A 25169-nucleotide genomic window follows, 5' to 3' on the forward strand; every position below is an offset into this window, starting at 1 on the left:
AAGCTAGTCTTGTGTGTCATTTTTTGCCCACGATTTGCTCAATCCAAGAAATAAAAAAGTGGGAAATAAAACTTCTGAAAAAACTTGTCAAATTTTGCAGCAAAACTTGTTTTGTATTGTTCTTCTAAAATCAAACATATAAAACTATGATTGGTCCTTTCATTAAAATGACACATTTAAAAAAACTGACATTTTCACTCCCAGACGCTGGACCGGACATCCGAAACGGAAGTATGCGGATCGTCAGTTTCAACTTCGCGCGAATCAGGCAAGCTCACCAAAAAATTGAATAATTGTAGAGTAACATGTCAAAAGGATCTATCTACTTTCATCGATTTTCTTGATTGACTTTTCATTTGTTTAATAGTTCAGCTAAAGTAACTATTCCCAACGTGGTTTTTATTTAAAAAGCTAGATTAGATTCTCCGCTATCAAATGGTGTAAAGGATATATCATGAAACGTGTTTAATAAGCCGTGGCGGTTGAAAGAAACCGATCGATCAAAAAATCGATCCAAGCAGATAGATCCTTTTGATATGTTACTCTACAATTCAATCTTTTTGGCATATGAGCTCGACCGTTTTGATTGTTCGGACACGGTTCTTCTGAGATTCAATGAACTACTAAATACAAGATGCAATTGTTCTTAATAAACAAAAATTGATTGACATCGGTAAAAAAAAAAGAACTGGAGACTATTCAATAATGCTTATTGCGTAAATTTCAGATTTTTCTTCTGGTTTTTTGTACCTAGTATCAATCAAACATAGGAAAAAGTGATGTCAGTTTATTTTATGAGAAAAAAGTATGAACAGAGGTTTTGATAAAGAGATATTAAGCTTCCGATGAAGGCCATCTAAAGGCAGCACTGGGTACCAGAGGGTTAAGCTTCATTTTCATTAGGTTATTAGGTTTATTTATTTTCCACTAGGGTGGTTCCAGAAACAATTGAAATGAAATTTTATTGTTAATTAATAGGAGAAAGCAATCATAGTAAGAAACTCATGTCATTAACATCGCGTTATTCGCGCCATGTCTAGCAAAATTTTTTAAGTTACAGTTACAAAGAGTTTTGTAGAAATGTTAAGTTTCTCTTCTCCTTTATATATGATAAATCTTCATGGTTTTCATAAGTGCCACCATCCTTACGCGGTCGGTTTTCAAAATTTGATATGACCCTTTTCGCTACCACATATACATATACAACCTTCCGTTAGATAATGCTAGATTTTTCATGGATTTAATCGAAGAAAATCAATACAAAGTCCGGTGATTTTGTATTATAATATTCTTTAGATGCTATTACAAATTTATTTCCGATTCAAGTCTTTATCAAAAACGATGATCGTTTCCTAATTAATCATTCATATATGCTAGCCGTTTGGCACATCCCTGGTGTGTTACTATCTTATCTAAAGTATTAATTCTAAATAATCCAAAAGCTTCTATTTGTGTTGTAATGATGATATAAAATTTTATTAATAATTGGATCTCTATCACAGCTGCAGTGTTTTAGGCGTCTTTAAATTACTGTATAATATTTGTTCAGTTGTTCCTCTATTCCAAACGAATTCGCCGCTTCCACCTCCTGCTGTCATCGTTTCGATATCGATGAAAAAAAATGCTTCCATACTCAGAAATCTTTACTATGCTTGGTAAGCTAAGCCTTCAAATGTGTTCCGCACGGTTGTTAACTAGTGATGATCATGATCATCGTGGTCGTGGTCATGATCATGGTCATCATCAGCATCTCCCGACAACCCATGGCTGTGGCTGTGACCGTGTGTAGCTGTAATAAAACAAAGAAAAATGTATCAACTCAACATACTATTTTTCAATCAATGCATTTTTATGTATATGTGGTTTATGTTTCAGTATAGTCTAACGGATATGTATTGATCAAATTTGCTATGCTATGCTATGCTAATGGATAACCTTAAATGTATTGTGTCGTGTGAAATAAACTCAATTGAAAATGAAAATTAGATGTCACTACAGGACGGGGAACTTCGTAACCGCAAGCCGGATGATCGCGGGTACGAATTTAAATAGAACCAGTGTTGGCATAAACTCATGCAAAGTTGAACTGAGTAACTTTTTTTTCAGGTTTAATAAAACTGGCCAAAGCAATATTAGCCCTCTCAAAGAAATTGTAAATTGGCGTCATTGGCACGAGGAAGGAGATTTAAATACGACAAAGCTATTGAAAATTAAAATACGACAAAGCTATTAAATACGACAAAGATATTAAAACTGGCCAGAGAAACGTTTGTTCAGATCTCTCCAGGGGTTTGTAATTTGCTTTATTGACAAGAAGAAAAAAGGCTTGATAAAGTAGAGCAGTAAGCTTAAAACGGAAGGATAGAAACTTAAATTTCAATTAAGACATTGCCAATAATATCAAGTGCGAAGTACAGAAGACACTTGAGCAATATCATAACAGATGAACTGCTTTTGGTCGCAGTGTTGAGCTCATGCAAAGGATAGAAAATAGGACGAGATAAACCGTTACTTATATTTATACGAAACTATTGGAGGATTATATACCTTTTTAGTTTTCAAAATTTGATGATAATATTGCATTATTTGAAGCATAGCTTCATAAGAACATTTTCAAAAAATGGTTATGGAGATTCTAGTAATAGGGAGGAAATAAGAGCGATTTGAAGCGAATTCTAAATATTCGTTATTTTCGTCGTGATGATGATCGTTTTTTGATACGCGAATTTACACTTCCAAATACCAGATAGATACTAAGAAAAGAATATGAGTTTTATGATTCTAATTGACCTGTTGAGTCTCAATCACCGCAAGCATTTTCAGCAAAAAAGCGTTCCGGGGAAACGACCATAACTCCGCTAATAATTAATATTTGTTATAGACGAATACCTACTTTTTTTCGTTGTTAAAAAACTGTACTGTTAGAAAATTTTAACTTTAATGTAATAAATTCCACAAAAAACCGGCAACCATTTTAATCGACCATTTTCGATTTGGCTGAAACCTTGCATAGATGTTCCTGTAGGCAAGAGAGCACAATTTTTTTTTAATTACGACTCATATTTGAGAAGCTATGTAAAAATGCTATGTAAATAAGTAATAATGATAATGAACATTTTTTAAGGCCAAAACGGTTCACTTGATCGATATAAAGGCTCCGGAAAAAGTTTAGAATATATTTTGTCTTTCCCAAAAAACATACACTGTAAGACAAACAAAAATTAAAAAATAATATAATTCTAACTTAAGTTTCTCAAAAAACTCACTTGTTATGAATTCGATATTTTACTATGGAAACTACACACTGTAAGCTAACTACTAATAATTAACAGAGCTTGGATAGAAAAATAAAATTTGTTGAAATAAACAAAATGTGTTGTTTCAACCATTCTGGAAAGAGGAAAAACACGTTGTTAATTTTTGGAATTTTCAGAAACGGCTACGTAATAATTTATTTGCAGAAAAAAATTTCAGCCAGATAGGTCCACTAGAAGCTGTTACTATACCGATGTATAGTGCCTTTGGCAAAACTGTAAATATTAATTTCGTTCTTCCAAAAATGAATGTACACTGTAAAAAAAATAAAAAAAAAAACAAACAACTTTTTATTCTCATTACATTTATTTTTTTATTTTTTCTTTATCCAACTTCAATTACTTTTATAGGTTAGCTTACAGTGTGAAGTTTTTGTAAAACAAAATCAAATTTAATAAAATTGAGTTTTTAAGATATTCAATTTATAATTATATTATTGTGTTTTTTTTCTAAAAAAAATCTCTTTGTTTCTCCTGCATGGTGATTTAAGATTAATTTTTACTAGAATGAAAACTGTGTCGAAAATCGATAATTCCCGTACATGTGAAATGGACCGGAAGTGTTGGTAAGACGCACTGGAATGAAATACTCTGAAGGCCCAAACTCAAAAGTTACGTTTGTGTTGCGTTGACGGTAATTTGACAGGAAAAGTATGAGCTAACTGTCAAAATGCCGCAAACGCAGCCGCAACGTACCAATTGTGCTTGGGCCTTAACGAATTGTTTTTCTATGCGGGCCAAAGAGTATTCAATTTCAAGTTTTAAACAGATACCTACCTGTGCGAATATTCAAAATTATAAGCTTACAATTTTATCACACACTGAATGAATTTGTTGGGCGTAACTGTAATGTAACGTCAGATTTTGCTGGATCATAGTGGCAGCCACTCAATTGCTTTACACAATATCGGTTGACTATGGAGCCTGTGTCAAATAGAACAGCTAATCAAATCCCGGTATGCAGCAGCTACGCCTTATATACATTTATCGCTTCGGGAAACTTTACGTATCCATCGTGTAAAAAATACTTTACTATACAAAGACAGCCTTTTTCGGTTTGCTCACACATATCATCAGTTGAGTTTTAGATTGGAACAATTCATATTTTTGTGTCGTCTTAAACTGTCCGACAGATCAGACCGAAAACATCGGTTGCTTGTGTTATAAACTTTAACTATTAGTTTGTAATTTGTGGCAGTGTGTCTTTTGAAGCCTGCCTACTAGGTTAGTTCACATCAGTCTTTATTTTTCAGATATTATTTTTCAACTTTTTCCAGATCACCTGAAACGGCAGGGCGAAAAAAAAAACCACGCATCGATACGGGGAGAAAAAGGGAGGCATCTCTTTCTAACACTAGTGTATGCAGTGAGAATGAAAAAATACTTCAATTTTAAAGCAGCATAAGTATCCAGCTGAGGTTTCAAGTAATCGGCCAATCAATTTGCTTTCTTCAGTAAGTAAGCCGTTTGAAAGAATTATTCTCAACAAGATGATGTCACACATCAGTAAAAATCCAATTGCAGATGAACAATTTAATTTTCGACGTGGGCTTAGAGTTACTAATATGATACGAGCTAACAAATCAGATCGACTTAAACTGCCCTACAGTACGGTCGCATTTTACCGACAGCTCGAGGCTAAGTCTTAGACTACCGAGAGATATTGAAATTTTGTTTTTCGCTTTCAACTGTCAATCTTTTTATAAGACTACCTGTTGAAACGCAAAGTAATAAATTTGTCAGTGCGTCTTGAACTGTCCTACAGATCAGACGTTTTTTCGGTTGCTTGTGGACTGGTCTTTGACTGCCTATAGCTTCAAAGTTTGTGTTTTGTCAGTGTGTCTTTTAAAGATTACCTGAAAGTTATTTCCCATCAGTCTTTCTCAAGACTACCTACTTTTGAATTTAACATTTGTTTTAACTTTTTTCGTATCACCTGAAATGGCTGGACGGAAAAAGAAACCTCGCATCGCTGCGGGGAGGAAAAGAGAGGCATCTCTTTCTGACACATCGAGTGTCTGTAGTGACAATCCTTTTGATATTTTGTCTGAGCAAGAAGCTGGTGAAATGGAAGTTATTAATAACGGAACTATACAAAATATAAAATCTTTAAAAAAGGAGAAAGTTCCACCTATTGTGGTAACTATTTCTTCTGAATTTAATATATATATAATTTAATATATATATATATATATATATATATATATATATATATATATATATATATATATATATATATATATATATATATATATATATATATATATATATATATATATATATATATATATATATATATATATATATATATATATATATATATATATATATAGGAACTTTCAACGTTTGTTTCTGACGTTAAAGTTACCTATTAAATTGGCCGTAGAGGTGAATGCCGCTTATTAGCCGACTCAGTAAAGGGTCGTGATCGTCTTGTTCAGTATTTAACTGACAAGATGTACAAATTTTTTACATATGACACCAAGAACGCCAAGCCGTTCAAGGTTGTCTTGAAAGGTCTCACCAACGATCAAACCGTTGATGAGATCAAACTTACTTTAACAGAATTACTTGGCATAGCCCCTACCCAAGTAATTCTAATGAAACAAAAATCACGAGGCGAAAACAGTCAGAGAACTGGAATTTCCCTTGTTAATTATTTAATTCATTTTAACCGCAATGAGGTTAACAACTTAAAATTTTTTGAAAAGGCACATGCTTTGTATAATGTGCGTGTAAAGTGGGAAATTTATAGGAAGTATGGCGGAGGTGAAAAGCATATCACCCAATGCCGTACTTGCCAACGTTATGGCCATGGTTCCAAATTCTGTAACATGGACCAAAAATGTCTTAATTGTGGAGACTCTTCTCACAAAAAGGACACATGTCCTGTGAAAGAGAGTAAAAATTTTCGCTGTGCGAATTGTAACGGCAACCATATGTCAAATTTTTATCAATGCCCAGTCCGTTTAGCAATTGTTAAGGCAAGGCAAGGTAAACAAAATTCAATTTCTCAATTAAAACCAACTTCAAAACAAAATTCTCCAAGCGTACCAGTGACGCATAGTTTACCTACTCCTTTGCATACCCGTTTAACTTATGCACAGGTTACAGGTAGTTCGAACATTATACCGCCTAGTGTTGGTAGTTCGAAAATGACCGTTAATATGGGTAAGCAAAACACGCTAGAAAATAATTGTACACCTATTACTTCAGCTAATATTGCTGCCGAAAATATTTTTTCTAATGTCAACTGCCTGGGGCCTATTACGGCAGGTAAACTTTCTTTTTTGCAACAGGCAATGTTCGATCTTATGAACGCCATGTTGCAGGCAAAATCAATGTTTGAAGCCATTCAAATAGGCACAAATTTTACTATTAAAATTGTTTCTAATTTAAAATTTAGCAATGATTTTAAATAAAACAATTAAAATATTAAATTGGAATGCTCGCTCATTGAAGGCCAATGAGAATGAGCTTTTTAACTTTTTAACAGTAAATAATGTGCATATTGCAATTATTACTGAAACATTTTTGAAACCTAACATAAAATTAAAATATGATCCCAATTACGTGGTTCATAGATATGATAGGATTCAGGGTTCCGGCGGTGGAGTTGCAATTGTTATTCATCGCCGAATCAAACATCGTGCTCTTCCCCATCTTGAGACGAAAGTTATTGAAACTTTGGGAATTGAAGTTCAAACTGAACTTGGCATTTTATTTATTGCCGCAGCATATTTACCATTTCAATGCACACGCGAGCTCAAAAATTATTTTAAAGGTGATTTACAAAAACTCACCAGAAATCGTTCGAAATTTTTCATAATCGGCGATTTTAACGCTAAACATCGCTCATGGAATAATTCTCAAAGTAATTCCAATGGCAAAATTTTATTCAACGATTGTTCTTCAGGATACTATTCTATTTTGTCTCCGAATAGTCCTACATGCTTTTCTTCTGTAAGAAACCCTTCAACAATTGATTTGGTGCTTACAGATCAAAGTCATGTATGTAGTGATTTGATCACACATGCTGACTTTGATTCTGATCATCTTCCAATAACTTTTTCTTTATCACATGAATCAGTTTTAAACCCTATGAGCTCTGTTTTTAATTATAACAAGGCTAATTGGGAAAGATACAAAACTCATATTGAGAGAAATTTCAATAATGAGCTTGATTTGCAAAACGAAGTGAATATTGATTCCGCTTTGGACGCATTAAAATGTGCAATTGTTGATGCCAGGAATTATTCTGTTCCAAAGGCTCAAGTGAAATTTGATTCACCAATAATTGACGAAAATCTTCAACTTCTAATTCGTTTGAAAAATGTCCGCAGACGTCAATATCAACGTTCTCGTGACCCTGTTTTTAAAACTATTTATAAAGATTTACAGAAAGAGATTAAACATAGATTTACTCTTCTGAGAAATCAAAATTTTGAGACTAAAGTTGAAAAATTGAAACCATATTCAAAACCATTTTGGAAGCTGTCGAAGATTCTTAAGAAACCTTCAAAGCCTATTCCAGTTTTAAAAGATGGTGAACGTTTCCTTGTATCCAATGAACAAAAGGCTCAAAGACTTGCTCAGCAGTTTGAGAGTGTTCATAACTCAAATTTGAATTTTGTGAGTCCAATTGAAAATGAAGTCACACGTCAATTTGATTTAATTTCTTCCCAAAATTTTTTACCTGCAGAAATAATTGAAACTAACTTGAATGAGATTAAATCAATTATTAAAAATTTCAAAAATATGAAAGCGCCTGGTGACGATGGAATCTTTAATATACTAATCAAACATCTTCCTGAGAGCACAATGGAATTTTTAGTAAAAATTTTCAATTGCTGCTTCAAAATTGCATATTTTCCCAAATTATGGAAAAATGCAAAAATTACTCCCATTTTAAAACCGGATAAAAACCCAGCTGAAGTTTCAAGTTATCGACCAATCAGTTTGCTTTCTTCAATAAGTAAACTGTTTGAGAGAATTATTCTTAACAGAATGATGTCACACATCAACGAAAATTCAATTTTTGCAAATGAACAGTTTGGATTTCGCCATGGGCATTCCACAACTCATCAATTGCTCAGAGTTACTAATATGATACGAGCTAACAAATCTGAAGGTTATTCCACTGGAGCTGCTCTTTTAGACATAGAAAAAGCATTCGACAGTGTTTGGCATAAAGGTTTGATTGCGAAATTGCAAACTTTTAATTTTCCAATTTTCCTAATCAAAATTTTAAAAAATTATCTTACTGATCGAACTCTGCAGGTTGTCTATCAGAATTCAAAATCTGATAGATTTCCTGTCAGAGCAGGTGTGCCTCAAGGTTCAGTCTTGGGTCCAGTCCTGTACAACATATTCACTTCAGATCTTCCTGATTTGCCTCCAGGATGCACAAAGTCATTGTTCTGCGATGACACAAGCATTTCCGTAAAAGGAAAAAGTCTTCGTGTCATATGCAGTCGATTGCAGAAAAGTTTAGATATTTTTTCTTCCTACTTGCAAAAGTGGAAAATCTCTCCCAATGCTTCTAAAACTCAAATGATAATTTTTCCGCATAAGCCTAGGGCTTCTTTCCTCAAGCCAAACAATAATCACGTTGTCAAGATGAATGGGGTTATTTTAAGTTGGTCCGACAAGGTTAAGTACTTGGGACTAATTTATGATAAAAAACTTATTTTCAAAGAGCACATTGAGAGTATACAAGCCAAGTGCATCAAATATACGAGATGTTTATATCCTCTCATTAACAGGAATTCTAAACTTTGTTTAAAGAACAAACTTTTGATTTACAAACAAATTTTTAGACCAGCAATGCTTTATGCTGTACCGATCTGGTCAAGTTGCTGTTCAACAAGGAAGAAAACGCTTCAAAGGATTCAGAATAAAATTCTGAAAATGATTTTGAAGCGTCCTCCTTGGTTTGGTACACTCGAATTATATAGACTTACTGGTGTTGAACCATTAGAAGCTATGTCAAATAAAATTATTAACAATTTTCGACAAAAATCGTTGCAATCCTCAATTGCTACGATAAGCTCTCTTTATAGCCAATAAGTTAGCAATTAAGTTAGTTGTAAGTTTACTTCCCCTTTTCTGACAAGTAGGTTTAAATCCCTACGAATGATAAGTCCTAATTGCGAAAGCAAACAAATCCTAACAATTAAAATTACAAATTTCTAACAGTGTTGAGAAGTCACCATTTGTGATTGGACACACATACTCATTATTTACTAATATTTATCATAAATACTTAAGCTACTAACAAATCCCCCCTTAAAAAAAAAAAAAAAAAAAAAAAAAACGAGCTAACAAATGTGAAGGTTATTCCACTGGAGTTGCTTTTTCAGCATTCGACAGTGTTTGGCGTAAAGATTCGATTGCGAAACTGCTGACTTTTAATTTTCCAATTTTTATAATCAAAATGTTAAAAACTATCTTACTAATCGAACTCTGCAGATTGCCTAACAGAATTCAAAATCTGATAGATTTCCTGTCAGAGCAAGTGTGTCTCAAGGTCCGGTTTTGTACAACATATTTCTCCAGATCTCCCTGATTTACCCCCAGAATGCACAAATTAACTGTTCTGCGATGACAAAAGCAATTTTGTAAGAGGAAAAAGTCTTCGTGTCATTTGCAGACGTTTGCAGAAAAGTTTAGATATTTTCTCTTCCTATTTGTAAAGATATAAAATTTCCCGCAATGCTTCTAAAACTCAATTGATAATTTTTCCTCATAAGCTTCGAGCTTCTTTTTTTAAACTAAACAATAATCAACATAGTTTAATATACAAGCTTGATCACCTTATCAAGATGAATGGGGTTATGTTAAATTGGTCTGACAAGGTTAAGTACTTCATGAACTAATTCCATTTTTTGTCCTATGACTTACATTTTAAGTTATAAAGTAGGTAAAGTATGTGTTTTTTCGAGGATGCGAACAACGAACACGGGTTGAGGATGTGATTTTCCTTCGTCCAGATTTTCTAAGTCTATATCACATCCTCAGCCCGTGTTCAAAAAACTATCGAGTTGCGCCAGTCTTGAATTGTTACAAAACTATCGATTTTGAGTTGCACCAGTCTTGAATTCGTTTAACGATATGCGATAAATGTCACTAGCATGTTTATCCATCGGGATTCAAGCTCAAAGGAAATTAATTTATTGTTGTTTCCCTGTTTTCGAATCGGTGTACGCACAAATGTACAACAACAACAGTATCGCACACTAACCTATTGGGCTAATGGCGGCTCCGATCAACTAAACTAGTTGAGAGAGTTCGGTTATGATATTGTTTTTGGCACATTTTGCATGTTGTACGATAAGTACATTGATACTCATAGATGAACAAAAAAAAAGTACATTGATACACCATGCTCCAGTGCTTAGTCGAGAAAATTTCTATCTTGAGAAGATCCTCGAATCGAACCCGATATCAAATATAGCCATTGCATATAATTTATTTTCTCAAAAAACTTTCAATTATTCATTTCATTGGTTTCTCGTTTTCGGATCACATGCTATCATGTTACATACAATAAAAGTTTATGTGCATATGTAACAAAATAAAAAAAAAATAAGAAAATGGACATGTGAAAAAATTGCTATTTGATCATTGATTCCACACAGTTTGAACAGATATGTCGCTATTTGAGTTTTGTTCACCGCACACCATACCGGTGGTGGCTGTTGACGTCTGGGATTCGTATGTACAAAACAAATCTTTGTTTTGGTGATTTAAGCATTCACTCTAATTTCTCTAACATGTAAATTAATCAAACTAACACATGTCCACTACAACCATTTCATTCGAAGTTCTTATTCCAATTGTTTGGTTTGAGGAATTCAATTTGCACATAGCAATCGTTATATTTAGATTGTTCTAATCGATCTGTTTTCGAGGAATTGATAAACCAAAACATTTGATTCCGCTAGTTTTGACAAGATATTTGAAAGTATCATAATATAACCAAGGATAACTAGGGATAATGGTTAACAAAACGAGTGACGGATGTTTCTCGTATATTGTAAGGGGCCGATATCGTGCTATCTCTATTTTGCGGGAGTAATGAAGCTATCTGACTAGAGTGGTAATTATATAGAATTTTTGCTGGGTTTCAGTCAGTGAGCCCGTAAATCTCTGGATCCGCAACGATATAGGGGCTAGAAAGGGAGCAAAATTATTTACTGGTGATTCCAGATATTTAGTTTAATGTACGTTGTCAGGTTTAAGAGCCATTTCGCGAGGGACGTTGTTTTGATGTTCTCCGATTGGGCTGAAATTTTCAGCGTTTGTTTGTCTATTCAAGATAGGAAGTTTTGCAAAATTTCAATTTTTTTTATTGAGGTTAAGTGGGGCAAAACGGCCCTTGAAAATGATATGTCCAAATACTAAAAAGTGCAATAACTCCTACTAGAATTGATGGATTTTCCTAAAAATTGTGGTATTATTCTTATATTAGCTCTAAAAATTTTCGTTTTGAAATAATGCTCCTTTGATTTTTTACGCGAGTGCCCAGTGCCGCCTTTACGCGGTCTTGATATTTTTTCAAATTAGCAACTATTTTTCAAAATAGAAGTTTTCTTGTTATCAGACATGTGTTACGGATCACAAAACAAAGCGGCTAGAATTTTTTCAAGCGAAAAAAAATTGGGCATAAGAGGGTTATAGATTTTATTCAAAATGTAGATTATTATTGTATCTTACCAGAATTACCAACTTTACCAGAAGGTACTCAATTTGGGGTGAAAGTTCCTTGAAGATTTTTTTTCGAATAAAGCCGTCAAAATCATCAAAACTGCAAGAACTTGGGTTAGCCTTGATAGATTTACTGAAAATTTGGATTATTACTCTAAGTTAATACGAACTTAAGAACAAGATGACAAAAGTGACAAATAGATTTACATAACAAACAAAAAAATTATATTAGTAGGATGACCCTGAAAATTGACAATTTTTAAAAGAAAAATGCGTTTTTTCTCGTCAATTTACCTCTTTGCAGTATATTGTGACCATGCGTTTTGAAGTACTCTCAGTGTAGAATAATACCACAATTTTTTTAGGAAAATCCATCAAGCCTAGCAGGAGTTATTGCACTTTTCAGAAATTGGACGTTTTTGGAAATATCATTTTCAAGGGCCGTTTTACCCCACTTAACCTCAATAAAAAAAATTGAAATTTTGCAAAACTTCCTATCTTGAATAGACAAACAAACGCTGAAAATTTCAGCCCAATCGGAGAACATCAAAACAACATGCTGTTGCGCCTCTGGCGAACTGGCTCTTACGCTTACGATCTTTTGACATGAGTGTCGAAAACGGTTAAAAAAGCTCCGAGATCTTTCACGGCATTTACGGTACAGTGTTAGCACAGGTACGGATTTTTCCATATGTCCCCATTCCAGGTTCCTCCGAAGCATTTAGATTGTTTCGGTAGTGTCCAATGCAGTCTGTATTCAGAAATATGTCTTTTGGAAGATTCCTGATGAAAAATCCTGAAAATAGAAGTGTCGCACGCTATATTTTTATGCAAAAATGTAAATGTTCCCTACTACAGGTTCCTCTGGGGACTTCCGGATGAAAAATAGCCATTTCTCGATGAGTTCTTGACCGATTCCGGATCTTGATGAACCATTCGATTCAGAAATGAGTCTGTCATTCATGCCAATGATGCAAATAAACATTTTTGTCAGGTAACCCATTACCAAATCCATCCAAAAATTAGCAGGTTTGACATGCTTACCGGAACTCAAGAATATTTCCTACATCCGGTGACCTAGGCTACATTTGTGTTCAGAAAATGGAACTTCAAAAGTTTTCCAGTTTAATGGTGTTTGAATTATTTAAATCGAATAATATTTGGCAAAGCTACAGCATTTCAAATTTCATCAAAATTTTCTCTATCGTACTTATTTTGACTATCTTCTGTATGTTCCTTATCCCTTAAATGTGCAATTTTGTTTTAAAATAACATCAACATCTCAAAATTTAGCTTGAGCCTGAATTATCTATGGCACCCAAAAACCGTTGTTATTTTCGTGAACCGCGGTGCATATCAACGGCTTGCGCACCACTCTCACATCCCTAAAAACACCGTCAACGATACCAGACTTCTGAAAACAGTTACCAATACTAGAGCAAATCATCCCGCTGATACTGACGCTGTTATATTCCTTAACCCTTAAATACGCACGACGTTGAAAAATCATCTAAAAACATAAAATCTTCTTTAACAGGTTTACTGCTCTAAAACTAACCAATAAGCATAACAAATTCAATGATTTACTTTTTAATGTGCAAATATTACCATGTTGTTGTCAAACAACACTGTGACTTTATCGCAGAATAAAGTCTAAACAATTACTTTTGCTAACAGTAACTTCAAAATTGACTTTTTGTTAGTATAATTTCTAATAACTAATCCAGACATTTTCACTAACCACTAACCTCATTTTAAAAATTTATTTTCACAGACAGTCAACACCAGTCTCGCCATGTTTTTTTCTTCGTTTTCAAGATTTTGACAGCAAAACCAAGAACAAAACATTTAAATACAGCAGGGTAGAGCGGGGCTAGTTGGTCATTTTTGGTCAAAATGTTCTGTAACTTTTCGTAGGAATTATTATGGCAAAAACTCATTCCATGGCAATGATGTGTTAAGTCTATAGCATCTAGAAAAAATATAAACTGTACAGAATAGTTTATGATTTTGCGGATATTCTATGTTTTTTGAGCAGATGTCAAATTGGCCAACTAGCCCCTCAGGTGGGGTAAGTTGGTCAGGGTGTGGGGTAAATTGAACATTTATATTTCGAAAGAACAATTCAGTTTTCCTTTCTCACTCCATTTGCGGCAGCCTGTAGCATCTCAGCGGAGGTCAAACCGCATCCGGTTTTTTTGTTTATACGCTTGCTTTCCGAAATCCCAAACCATGAGAAAAGTAACTCATAATTGCATGAAAGAAATCGTGTTGCTTTTTCATATCTAACGAAAAGTATATGTTGAAATCTCTGTAATAGTTTGGTTGGGAACTAAATCAAAGACAATACGTATTAAATTTAGAACCGAAGCCAAATTCTAGATTCCCATCTGCAATAACAAGCACAAAACTATAGCTACATTAATTTTGTTGTTGTTGGAGCTTGCTTTCGCCGAAATTTTCATCAGGTAGAAGACATTTGTCGATGCATTAGAGTACGTTATAGTTATTTTAGATCAATGACTCAGCATTTATAGTGTGCAATAAAATATTCATCCAAATGACAATGAAATGGAGATAACTTTTACCAAATAGTTTTATCGTTTCAAATAAATGGTTTTGCTGAACAGAGCACATGCTATTTTCGCTTGTATTAAGTTTGCATCACGAAATGCACTGTTCTTGAAATTGCATTTACTTGGTTAGGCCGTTACAAATTTTATTTTCATTTAATGTCACCCCCCCCCCCCCCCTCAAAAATTTTGAATATTGGAAGGGGAAGAAAAAAAAGCTCATACCGTTTTATTAATTTTATTTGTTTTTTTGTTTTCCGACAGCATTAATGCTTAATTTAGCAATGAACAAGTCCAGTGATAGAGAGAGTGTCGTCAAAAGGCAAGCGAAATAGATAATAATAATATTAAAGTGTTATTTTTCAACATTTATTTGAGTGCAAGTTACAAACGTCATAACTTGCATACAAACTTTTATCAAAGATATTTCTTTTTTTTTCGTCTCGGTGTTATTTATTTTTTGCCACCCCCTTTGCTAAGTTTGATAATCTTGGACATAAAAAGAATTAGAAATTTGTATCAGCCTTACTTGAATTCATTTATGATGTGCATATGACCAACCAGCCCCGCTAGTATGTGACCAACTAGCCCCTCATGTATTAAATATAAAAATTACTTGAAATATATGAAAATAAAATTTTAACGAAAGTTTGCTTCACATAACTTAAAACTAACAAACAGGACTTTCATTATGCGTTGAGCCAGGTTTATTTAATTTTGGCTAGCTTTGTTTAGAGCCTTTAGAGACTTTAGACAAAAAGTTTCAACTTGAAAACCGAGTAGAATTGATGGCCAATTTGGCACCAACCTGTATTTATTAAAATGTTTTAATGTAATTAAAACTGTACTTTATTTCGTTATTTAGTTTCTCTAGTTACCTACTACGTATCACCCAAATAACACGATTTTTTTGATACGTAGATTCGAAGATATTCTCATTGACCAACTTACCCCGTAACCAACTAGCCCCGCTCTACCCTACTTCCAGCTGTTATGTTTTCTTCGTTAGAGTCTAGAGAGCTGTTCTACTGAATTATTTTTATAAAAATACTAAAATACGTACATTTTAATAACAAAATGATAATTCTATTATTTGAATCTATGTTTTCTATTTGCATCCTGCCAATTTGGCAACACTACAATGTCAGAAAATGTAAAAGTTTTCGTTGCATATGGTCTAATTTTTATCTCAGCTGAATTAGGTGTTTTTAGCTCTTGAGTTGTTGTTTTCCACCAGCGAAAAGTATTATTGCATCGTATACATATCGAGCAACATTTTTCTGATGAAATATCGGTAAGTTTCAATGAGAATTACCGTTATGTAACCAGAAGCATTCTTTTGTTACGTTCGGGACATAACGCTTCCCGTAATTTGAGACAAAAAGGATTGTTTGTAAACAAATATTTTGCTTACATTCCGTCTCGTTTCCAGCATTGTCCGGAGGTCCAATCGGCGGTCATGGACCGTTGAACAGCTGCTATTGGTGCTAGAGGCAATCAAAAGCAGTATTTCCAAAAACCATGCCGCTCGAGTGTATAGAATTCCGAAGAAAACCATTTTGCCACTATTTATTAGATGACAAAATGAGCCGTACTACCCTAGTATTGTAGTGCATTCTGCCCCGTGGACGGGGTTCATTTTACCTCATTTGCATGCTTCTTGCCCCTTTGTTGCGGTGCATTTTATCCCAGGAAGGGTGCATTTTGCCTCGATTGACATTTATAAATTATTACACTCACTTAAAAACTTTAAAAAATGTGTGTTATGCATTCTCTATAATGTTTGAGCATTAGATGCGAGTTTGAATGAATAAAAAGGGTTTTTTTTATTTTGATCAGTATATAACATTGGTTTTATCTCTCAGCTTCAACAAGAATATACTCTGCTTTCGTTAACTGATGCCTTTTACCCCAGAAACCCCTAAATCTAAAGTTGCGCTAATTTTCACACAATATTGATGTGGTTTCGCACATTTTATTCAAATCGAAGCCACTCGATCATTTGGCATCCCAAGCAGCCCACATTGTTGCAATGAAGCAAATGCAACTTTCAATGCAGCACTCGAAGATTGTTACTTTTATTCAACTTGTGAGTATTAAGGGGGGACCCTACTCTGGAAGGTCGAAAAACAAAGAATTTTCGTAATTTTTTTCGTATTTTTAGAGTAGAGTGATATATTCGGGTATTGTGGCTATTGATCAAGGTATATTTAGAGATATATTTTGCATGTTTTGGATACAAATATAGTGAGTGTTGCGCTGTTGGCAGTGTTTCTCTCAAAACAATGTTTTTCAACTGGTGGTACGTTTTTCCCAGCACCTACTGAACCGATTTAGCTGAAATTTATTTTTAGGTTTTAAAAATGGATTATCTAACTTGTTAAATGGCCGTTTTTGAAAATTCAAAAAATTGTGAAAATGGCGGCCATTTTAGTGAAAACATTTTTTCATAAAAAACGTTCAAAAATTCAGATATCGAAAAACGGCTATTTACCAAGTTTGATAATCCATTTTTACACCCTAAAAATAAAATTCAGCCAAAACGGTTCAGTAGATGCTGAGAAAAACGTACCACCAGTTGAAAAAACATGGTTTTGTGAAAAACGCTGTCTACAGCGTAATGTTCACTTAACTATAGCCCATGACATGCAAAACACATTTTCAAACATATCTCAATCAGTAGCTTAAATACCCGAAAACTTCACCTTCCTCTTAAGATCCGAAATAAAGATCACGAAAATTCATTATTTTTCCAGAGTAGGGTCCCCCCTTAACTGAAAAAGCGCAAGGGGTGGATCTTATATGCAACTAACAGTGCTATGTGTAAAATCGTCATCAGCATCAACAACCGCTGCAGCATACCAAAGAGAGAAGCAAAATTTAATTTTGTTTACCTTAAAGCGAATTTCTTTATTCCACGGGGTTAATGCAAACTTTAGGAAAAAATAACGATTTCGATCTACGATCTGAAGCCTTGCGTTGGTGTGCGTGAGACCATGTGCGATGCAAATATAATGCTGTTGAAATACTTTTTCCGTATATCCGTATATTTTTCAACTACGTCGATGACAAAATTCGCCACCCGACTCCTGTTTGTTCTCGATAGCTTTCTGAGAATTGTGATTAAAGCACTTTCGGACTCGAAATCGGAATCCAAATCAAAATCCGATTCCATTAATTCCATAACAAACACATTTGCTGCAGCAATTATTTCTCGTTTGCGTTTCATGATTTCACTGCACAGAGCGACGAATCACATTTTTCTTTTGTTTTCAGCATCACCCGCGTGTTTTGACTGTTTTGAAAGATACGATGTAATAGTATTGGTGAACCCACTCGCGAAACTGACAAAAGTTACAGTGCGAACCTGTCTGTTTTGCTGGTGCTTCCAGGTCAATTCTGGGTCAAATTCAAGCGAATAAAGAAGAGTTTTTGAGTTTTTGACCACGGGAATGGCATCGCTGTCAGCTACCATACATTTGACGCGTTACCAACATCACTGGCACTGGCACCGGAAAAATGGACAGTTTACCCTTATCTTATGTTGATGTTGATTTGGGCACACCGGCTAAACGTTGACTGCAATTATTAATAGCATATCAGACAGTTTTGAGCAATTTCTTAAGGTTTTCACATGGTATGTGATATTCTAAGTGATATTTAGTACATTAATTGTGTCCCAAAGCAAAGTGAAGCAAACTGTGACAGCAGAAAAAGTAGTTTTGGGACAAACGGTACAGAAATAGATGTTCGTAACGCTTGAAAGCTACCATACCATTCCCATGGTTTTGACCTAAGGGAAGACAACTCGGTATAGATTTGCATCCACTTTAGGAACCACTCGCTGATTGGTTGAAAACCCCGAGTGCGTTAAAATTTATTATCAGGCTTGCTGGCAGTGTTGCTGAACAACATTGTTCGTTGTTTTGATTTATGTTTTTTTAATGATGTCACCTGTTATAATCTACACACTTAATTTATCTCGGCAAACTTCCCAACAGCTGGTGGAGCTCGACGAAATTTTTAACAATAGGTCAGCAATACATTTCGACGAACATTCAGCAACTATATCGATCTACCGTAAACCAGCAGGTAATAAATTTAGTTTGCCGAAGTTCTTGAAAATTCTGCCGAAAACTCGTAGAACGCTTCGCTGAATTTATCAGCTGTTGAGTTCTCGGCAATAAAATCTAAGTGTGTAAAATAATTTCAAGTAAACATTAAAAAAAAAGTACAAATATGGGCATAGTAAGAGATCCGACTTGGATCATCACTAATATCAATTACTTAAAGATCCAAAAGTGCGCAAGGAGTGATTACGGTTTTGCGTGAAGCATAAGAACAGCATACCACTGCTCAATGTCGGGAGTAAATAGTGTTGTATGAGCTTATTTCTACTTTTGAATCCGTTCAGGATTAAGTTTGGAACATACCTGTTGAGGCATATTGCTTCTGAGGAAACAATTCAGATGAGTCAATGGATGAATCATAATCATTGATGGATGACACGTTCGATTTTAAGTATATTAAAGATGCAGGTTCTCCGGTGACCCTCAGACGGTAAAACTATCGCCTGCAGGAGGAATTGTGCATAATGGTGATAATAAGCATTAAAACATTCAAGTATTTTCCGAGTGAATGGCAACACTTACAAAAAATACAACAGGGATCATCGAGGTGGATGAGGAAGAAGAGTAAGAAGCCAGATGTCACCCCTTAGGTTTTGACAGCAGTTCGGGCGACTGCAGGTCAAAACGGGGTGAAATAAAGAAATTCGCTATTGCTCTCATTGCTCTTCGGTGGTTGTGCCGCGAAGTTTCATATAACCACATACATTATGAAGAAACTGAATCATTCAAATATTTTTTAAGCTTTCCCCTACTTACACATCTGATTGTGCTACATATAATTTTACTTGTGATTAAAAATGTTTTTATTTTCAAAAAATGTTTTTACTTTGTACTTATTCACTCGCCTCCTATAAAGTGTTATTAAATAAATTTTATGATTCAAACACGCTTTAAAGCATTAAAACAACAAATATTGACTACACAGTACCAAAAAATGAAATTTACAACTAATACAAATGAAAGCACATAACGGTTTCTAGCACATAAAGTGAAAAACATATACAATTTCACACCGTTAATAATGCAAAATACAGAGTCGTTTTAAGCCATGTAAATTTGTACGTTAATTGATATAAACTTAAAGCTTCGAATATAAATATGCATGCAAATTCACAATATATTCATTTACATTGCATGTGAATATAATGCCAGACGGAATATTACATGGTTTCCAATGCTCCATTTATGTGCATTTAAAGTAATGTAAATTTTTTTTACTGTGTAGTATCATTTCAAAATTTGTTGCAGGTACGGATTGGAATGGCAACGATCTATTACCGGGAGATTTGATTGACAGCTTTTCATCTTTCTTGTGCTCTTCCAAACACTTTACTGTTATTGAAAAGTTTGGATTTTCGTCAACAAATGATGGGAATAGTAATATTGACCTTAGGGGCGACAAACGGTTTCTTACTCTTCTTCATCACTCATCTCGATGATCCCTCCTATATTTAACTTTTCGAAAGTGATCGCAAGTGATGCTTAAATCAAAGCAGTAAGCCTGATGATAATCTTAACGCACTCGGGGTTTTTAATTGTATCCAATCAGTGAGTGGTTCCAAATCGTGTAGTAAGCATATCATTACTTAAATTCAAAACTGACACAACTCAAAAACGATAGTTTAAAAAAAATGTGAAAACTTAAAGATTTTCAATTTGCATTGAACCTGTTCTGGTCTATTATGTCATATATGAGTAAGTTATACGAGTTGTAAACTCGATTTGATCTATGAAGGTACATTTACTTATAACTCTAGATTTTTTTGTGAATTTTGAAACGGATCTTTATGGGATGAAATTTCCTACTATTTAGCATCGTTCATCATTAAGGTGAATCGGGACGTGGTCGCGATCAACTCGAATTTTGCAATCTAATTTTTTCTTGATTTATGAAGACTATGTACATGAAACTTTGATCAATTGTTTTCACAACTGTTGCATGCCTGAAGTAGCAATTTGAGTGCTGTTTATTTAGTGAAAGCCGAAGTTTTTACGATCAAAATACAGAAGTAAAAAGAACTCTAACCTCAAAATTGTATAGGAAAAGGCCACAATCCCGTTTCACCTTAAAACCTCAAAATTGCAAAAATTTTAGTTGTGTCAGTATTGAATTCGAGTCACGATATGTTCTTATGCGTATTTAATTTCTCGTGGGTATTTTTGTAACTTCGGTGCTTCTCCCCACGGTATACCATCCATACAAAAGGGCGTCATTAAGCAATGCATCGTCACTATCGGAACCAAGCTAGCCGTCTACTCGACTGTTTCGTCATGCAATGCCGTCATCACAACATTCGAATGATTAACGCGTTCCACTAGAACAGTTACTATCTAATTCCTGCTCCGTTACGTACTGTAGATTGAGGAGAAATTGGAAAAAATCGTATAAAATGTACTGATCAAAAGATACTGATCTTGCAACACTAGATAATGTTTACGTTTCCTCAAATATAAACACAAATTTTCTCAAAATGAGTCGGTTAGACATGGACCAAACGAGAGTAAAATCAGTAAATTTCGTCTCTTGAGCCGAAATAATAAATTTTAATCGAAAATATTGCTATTCTCGTTCCCAAACTGGTTGCGATTGATATTTTCGAAAATCAACACACATGCCGAATAATAACATAATCTTAATAGAATATTATCCCAATCTATATGATTAGTGGGGATCGGAGGATAGTAGCGCTAACCGCAAAATTGTCCGGTACACTAACGTTGGCTGCGAAGTCTGTGTAAGTAATAAACAGAATAGCGGAACCAAGGCTTCGCTTCACATCACTATTTCCAAATAATAAAAACGAAACAAGCCAATTAAAAAAGGGCTCAATGTCACCCCATTCTATTGTATATGAAATGTACATATTCCATCGTATACATTTGAAGTACTGCACTTGGTTAGCGGTGATAACGCATGCAAAAATTTGCGATGCTCTATCCTATCGAATGCAATAAATGATGCAACATAGACCCATTATTGAACTTTTTTATATCAAACTATCAAAACCAATGATGGGGAAACTATCTGTATGTAAAAATATCATTAACTATCAGTTATTGTCTCACTATATTTTTTTGCATTTCTTGTAGAAGACATGCATGCACTCTTATTTCGACAATTTCCATACATTACATATCGTTTTTCATTACTTGAAAAAAAATTGTAGGAAAATGAATTTGAAGACAAAAAAATAACAGGAGGGTTGTGTACAAAGCCACGTCCGCAAGTTGAAGTAGAACACTTTTACAAGAAAGATAACCCGGCTGCTTGCGTTTCAGTCATTTTTCTAGTAAATAAACGTTGAATAATCAGATCAATCAGATGTTCATTTTAGTATCGGATAAGATGTCGATCACATCTTTGCGTTATCACTGACAGGGCGAATAAAGTATTCCTTTTGATAAAGTAAACAATGATATGCTGATATAACACTCAAAACTAGACAGCTCATGTGTTGTCAAAATGAGTCAACTTTTCTTTAAATGCATTTACTAGTGCCCACTATCGCACAGAGACTGCATTTCACTGAAGTGCCTCACTGCATCATCCGCTATCGATGCTGAGATCCGCTGCAACTAGTTCGCTATTCATAGCCATGCCACAGTTGTGGCCGCTATACGCTGCCATTGGAATCCGCTGCAACTAGTGAGCTATCCATTGCTACGTCACAGCTGTGACCGCTTTCCGCCATCGCTGATATCCACTGCACTGCTAGTGCTGCTGCTAAGGGAGGACGACTGCTGTTGTCGCTGTCTAGAACTATTATAAGCGGCTTCGGCTGAAACAGGCTCTTGCATAGGCCAAATAACATGTTTTAAATTGCAAGGTATATGATTCTGTCGACCGTGCTTGGGAAGCAATCATAAAACGACCAATCAGAGGTCGAATTTTTCGTTTTGACAAGGCTTGACTATTCTCAATAGTACAATAGTGTGAATAATAAAATTACATTTATCTTCTTTTGGAAAGAATCTTAGAAGATTTTCTAATCTATTGCTGCAAGAACGAAAGAAATCCATCGAATACTAACCGATTTATTAGCATTTGAAATTGGACATATTTTTCACTTTTTTCGGTTTTAGATTTTCATTTCACATCCCTATTTAGCCGAACTTCCTGAGAGAAGTATTCTACTTCAAAATCTGGCATAGAGTTACTCAACATTGACTAACATTACTTGCATTGACATTAAGTTAACAAGAAAATTGGGTGTGATTCGCAATTAAATTGATGATAACCATATGTAACGAACAGCTTGTGAAATGTGGGTCCTTTTTATGAATTACACAAAAAGCATAGAGAAACATAACTCGGGGTTCAACATAACTTTGTTTTGAGGATGATTTGAGTTCGTTTGGATGGGTATGTAATTCTGTGTCTGTGTTGACTGGTTCTACAATATGGTAACGTCATCAAGTTCGCTTCCTAATTCCGTGTTAAATCCTTTTTTGGCTTCCCTATGCAGAAATGTGCGAATACGGAATAGCAAAAGCCTTTCTAATTTCGCACCTGCTCCGCATAGAGAAAATGTTCCGTCAATCGTAAAACTCAAGAATGAATACAAACGAGCATTTATATCGCCATTACCTGTATACGGAACTTGATATTCGACATACGGCCGAGAGTCTGGAAAGAACGGCCCAAGGCCAAATCGTCTTATTTTGAAACTTACCGCAATAACGGGGTTATGCTTTCAATGGTATAGAAAAAGCCAGTTAAAAGAATGAAACTGAATGAAATTGAATCACACCATAAACAATAAAAAAAATATAAGGAGAATATTTTCTCACAAGTCGTTAATAAGACAACTCAGTTAGTTCCAATATTTTTCACATACAGTTTTTCGATAAAATGCGAAAAACTTTTGTTTTGTGTTCGCTATTTTGACTGGCATTTGTCGAAAATCTCGAAATTTTTAGTAATTTCCTTCTAATGTTCGTTCAGAGGTCAACTGTAGATTTTAGTATATCGTGATTCCGGCTTAGCAGTCTGAAAAACTTATTTAGAACGACTCTATTTTGATTTATTCCGGCGTTTCGACGCTTGGTTTGCGTCTTTTTAAGGGAAACTGATTTGGGGGATTTTATTTAGGAAATTATTAACATTAAACATTACTTGAATACACACTTGCAATAATTTTGGTCGAACTAACTCAAGTGGTTTGTTCCCTAAACAAATGGTGAACATTCAGTATCTAATCCGTATTATAGTTTTTCTGGTTCTACTGAGTAGAGATGGTCGGGTTTGGCTTTTTTCAAACCCGTACCCGAATTTTTTTTGGGGTCGATTTTTTAAACTGATTCGAGGCTGCCTTGATTTTCGAATGGTGTTGAAATGTTAGGGATTTTTACAGTTGCATGATATTAGACATCATCTTCTAAACATATAAAAATGCAGCTCTGTCTGTCTGTCTGTCTGTTCCATGTATGCTTGGAAACTACTGAACCGATTGGCATGAAATTTTATATATAGGGGTTTTAGGGGCCGAGAAAGGTGACTAAGATAGTTCAAGACCCCTCCCTCTTCTGGAAGGGAGGGGTCCCATACAAATGAAACACAAATTCATGCACATCTCGAAAACTAACCAAGCAAATGGAACCAAATTTGGCAGGTGGATGTTTTCAGGGGTAACAAAAATATCCATAATAGTATGACACCCCTCCCTCTTTTAAAAGCGAGGGGTCCCATACAAAAGAAACACAAATTTCGCACAGCTCGAGAACCAATCCACCAAATAGAACCAAATTTGGCATGTAAATGTTTTTAGAGGTATTAAATATGTCTATAATGGTTCGACACCCCTCCCTCTTGTGTGAGGGAGGGGTTCCAAACAAGTGAAACACAAATTTCTGCACATCTAGAGAACTTACCAAATAAATGGCACCAATTTCGGCAGGTGAATATTTTTAGGGGTAACAAAGATGTCTATAATATTTCGACACCCCTCCTTCTTCTAAAAGGAGGGGTTCTACACAAATTTCTGCACATCTCGAGAAATAATCAAGCAAATGGAACCAAATTTGATATGTTGAGGTTTTTGAGAGCAAAAAAATTTGCTACTCCAGACGCCATTGTTAAATTTAATATGGAATCTTCCGGTTTCTATCCGGAAAACGTCTCCGAATATCATTTTAAAATCCAAGATGGCGACTTCCGCTTTCTGAAAAACAGCGGGATATGACCAAATACCATCCAATATAGGTATTTCCGAAATCGTGATGATGCACTGAAACCACAAATCGACCTCCGACAATGGCGACTTCCGGTGACTGGAAAACTGCCGGAAATGACCCAAAAACCAAATATGGGTGTTTCTTTAACTAGAATGATGCTCAGAGGCCAGAAATTGTCTCCAAATGCCATTTTGAAATCCAAAATGGCGACTTCCTGGTGTTGGAAAACAGCGGCAAATGACCAAATATCACCCAATATGGGTGTTTCT

General features: G+C 34.7%; 1 protein-coding gene across 1 annotated transcript in view; it reads right to left on the reverse strand.

The window, feature by feature from the left end:
• Window positions 1-992: 992 nt before the first annotated feature.
• Window positions 993-25169, reverse strand: part of LOC129719177 (zinc transporter ZIP1) — a 101480-nt gene continuing 77303 nt past the window's right edge. Inside the window, exon 2 of the mRNA XM_055670664.1 lies at window positions 993-1789. Within this exon, the coding sequence (XP_055526639.1) occupies window positions 1695-1789 (95 nt within the window). The 3' untranslated portion in view covers window positions 993-1694. The remainder of the gene's footprint in view (window positions 1790-25169) is intronic.

Source organism: Wyeomyia smithii, chromosome 1 (genome assembly GCF_029784165.1).
Source record: "Wyeomyia smithii strain HCP4-BCI-WySm-NY-G18 chromosome 1, ASM2978416v1, whole genome shotgun sequence".
In the NCBI taxonomy this organism is placed as follows: Eukaryota; Metazoa; Arthropoda; class Insecta; order Diptera; family Culicidae; genus Wyeomyia; species Wyeomyia smithii.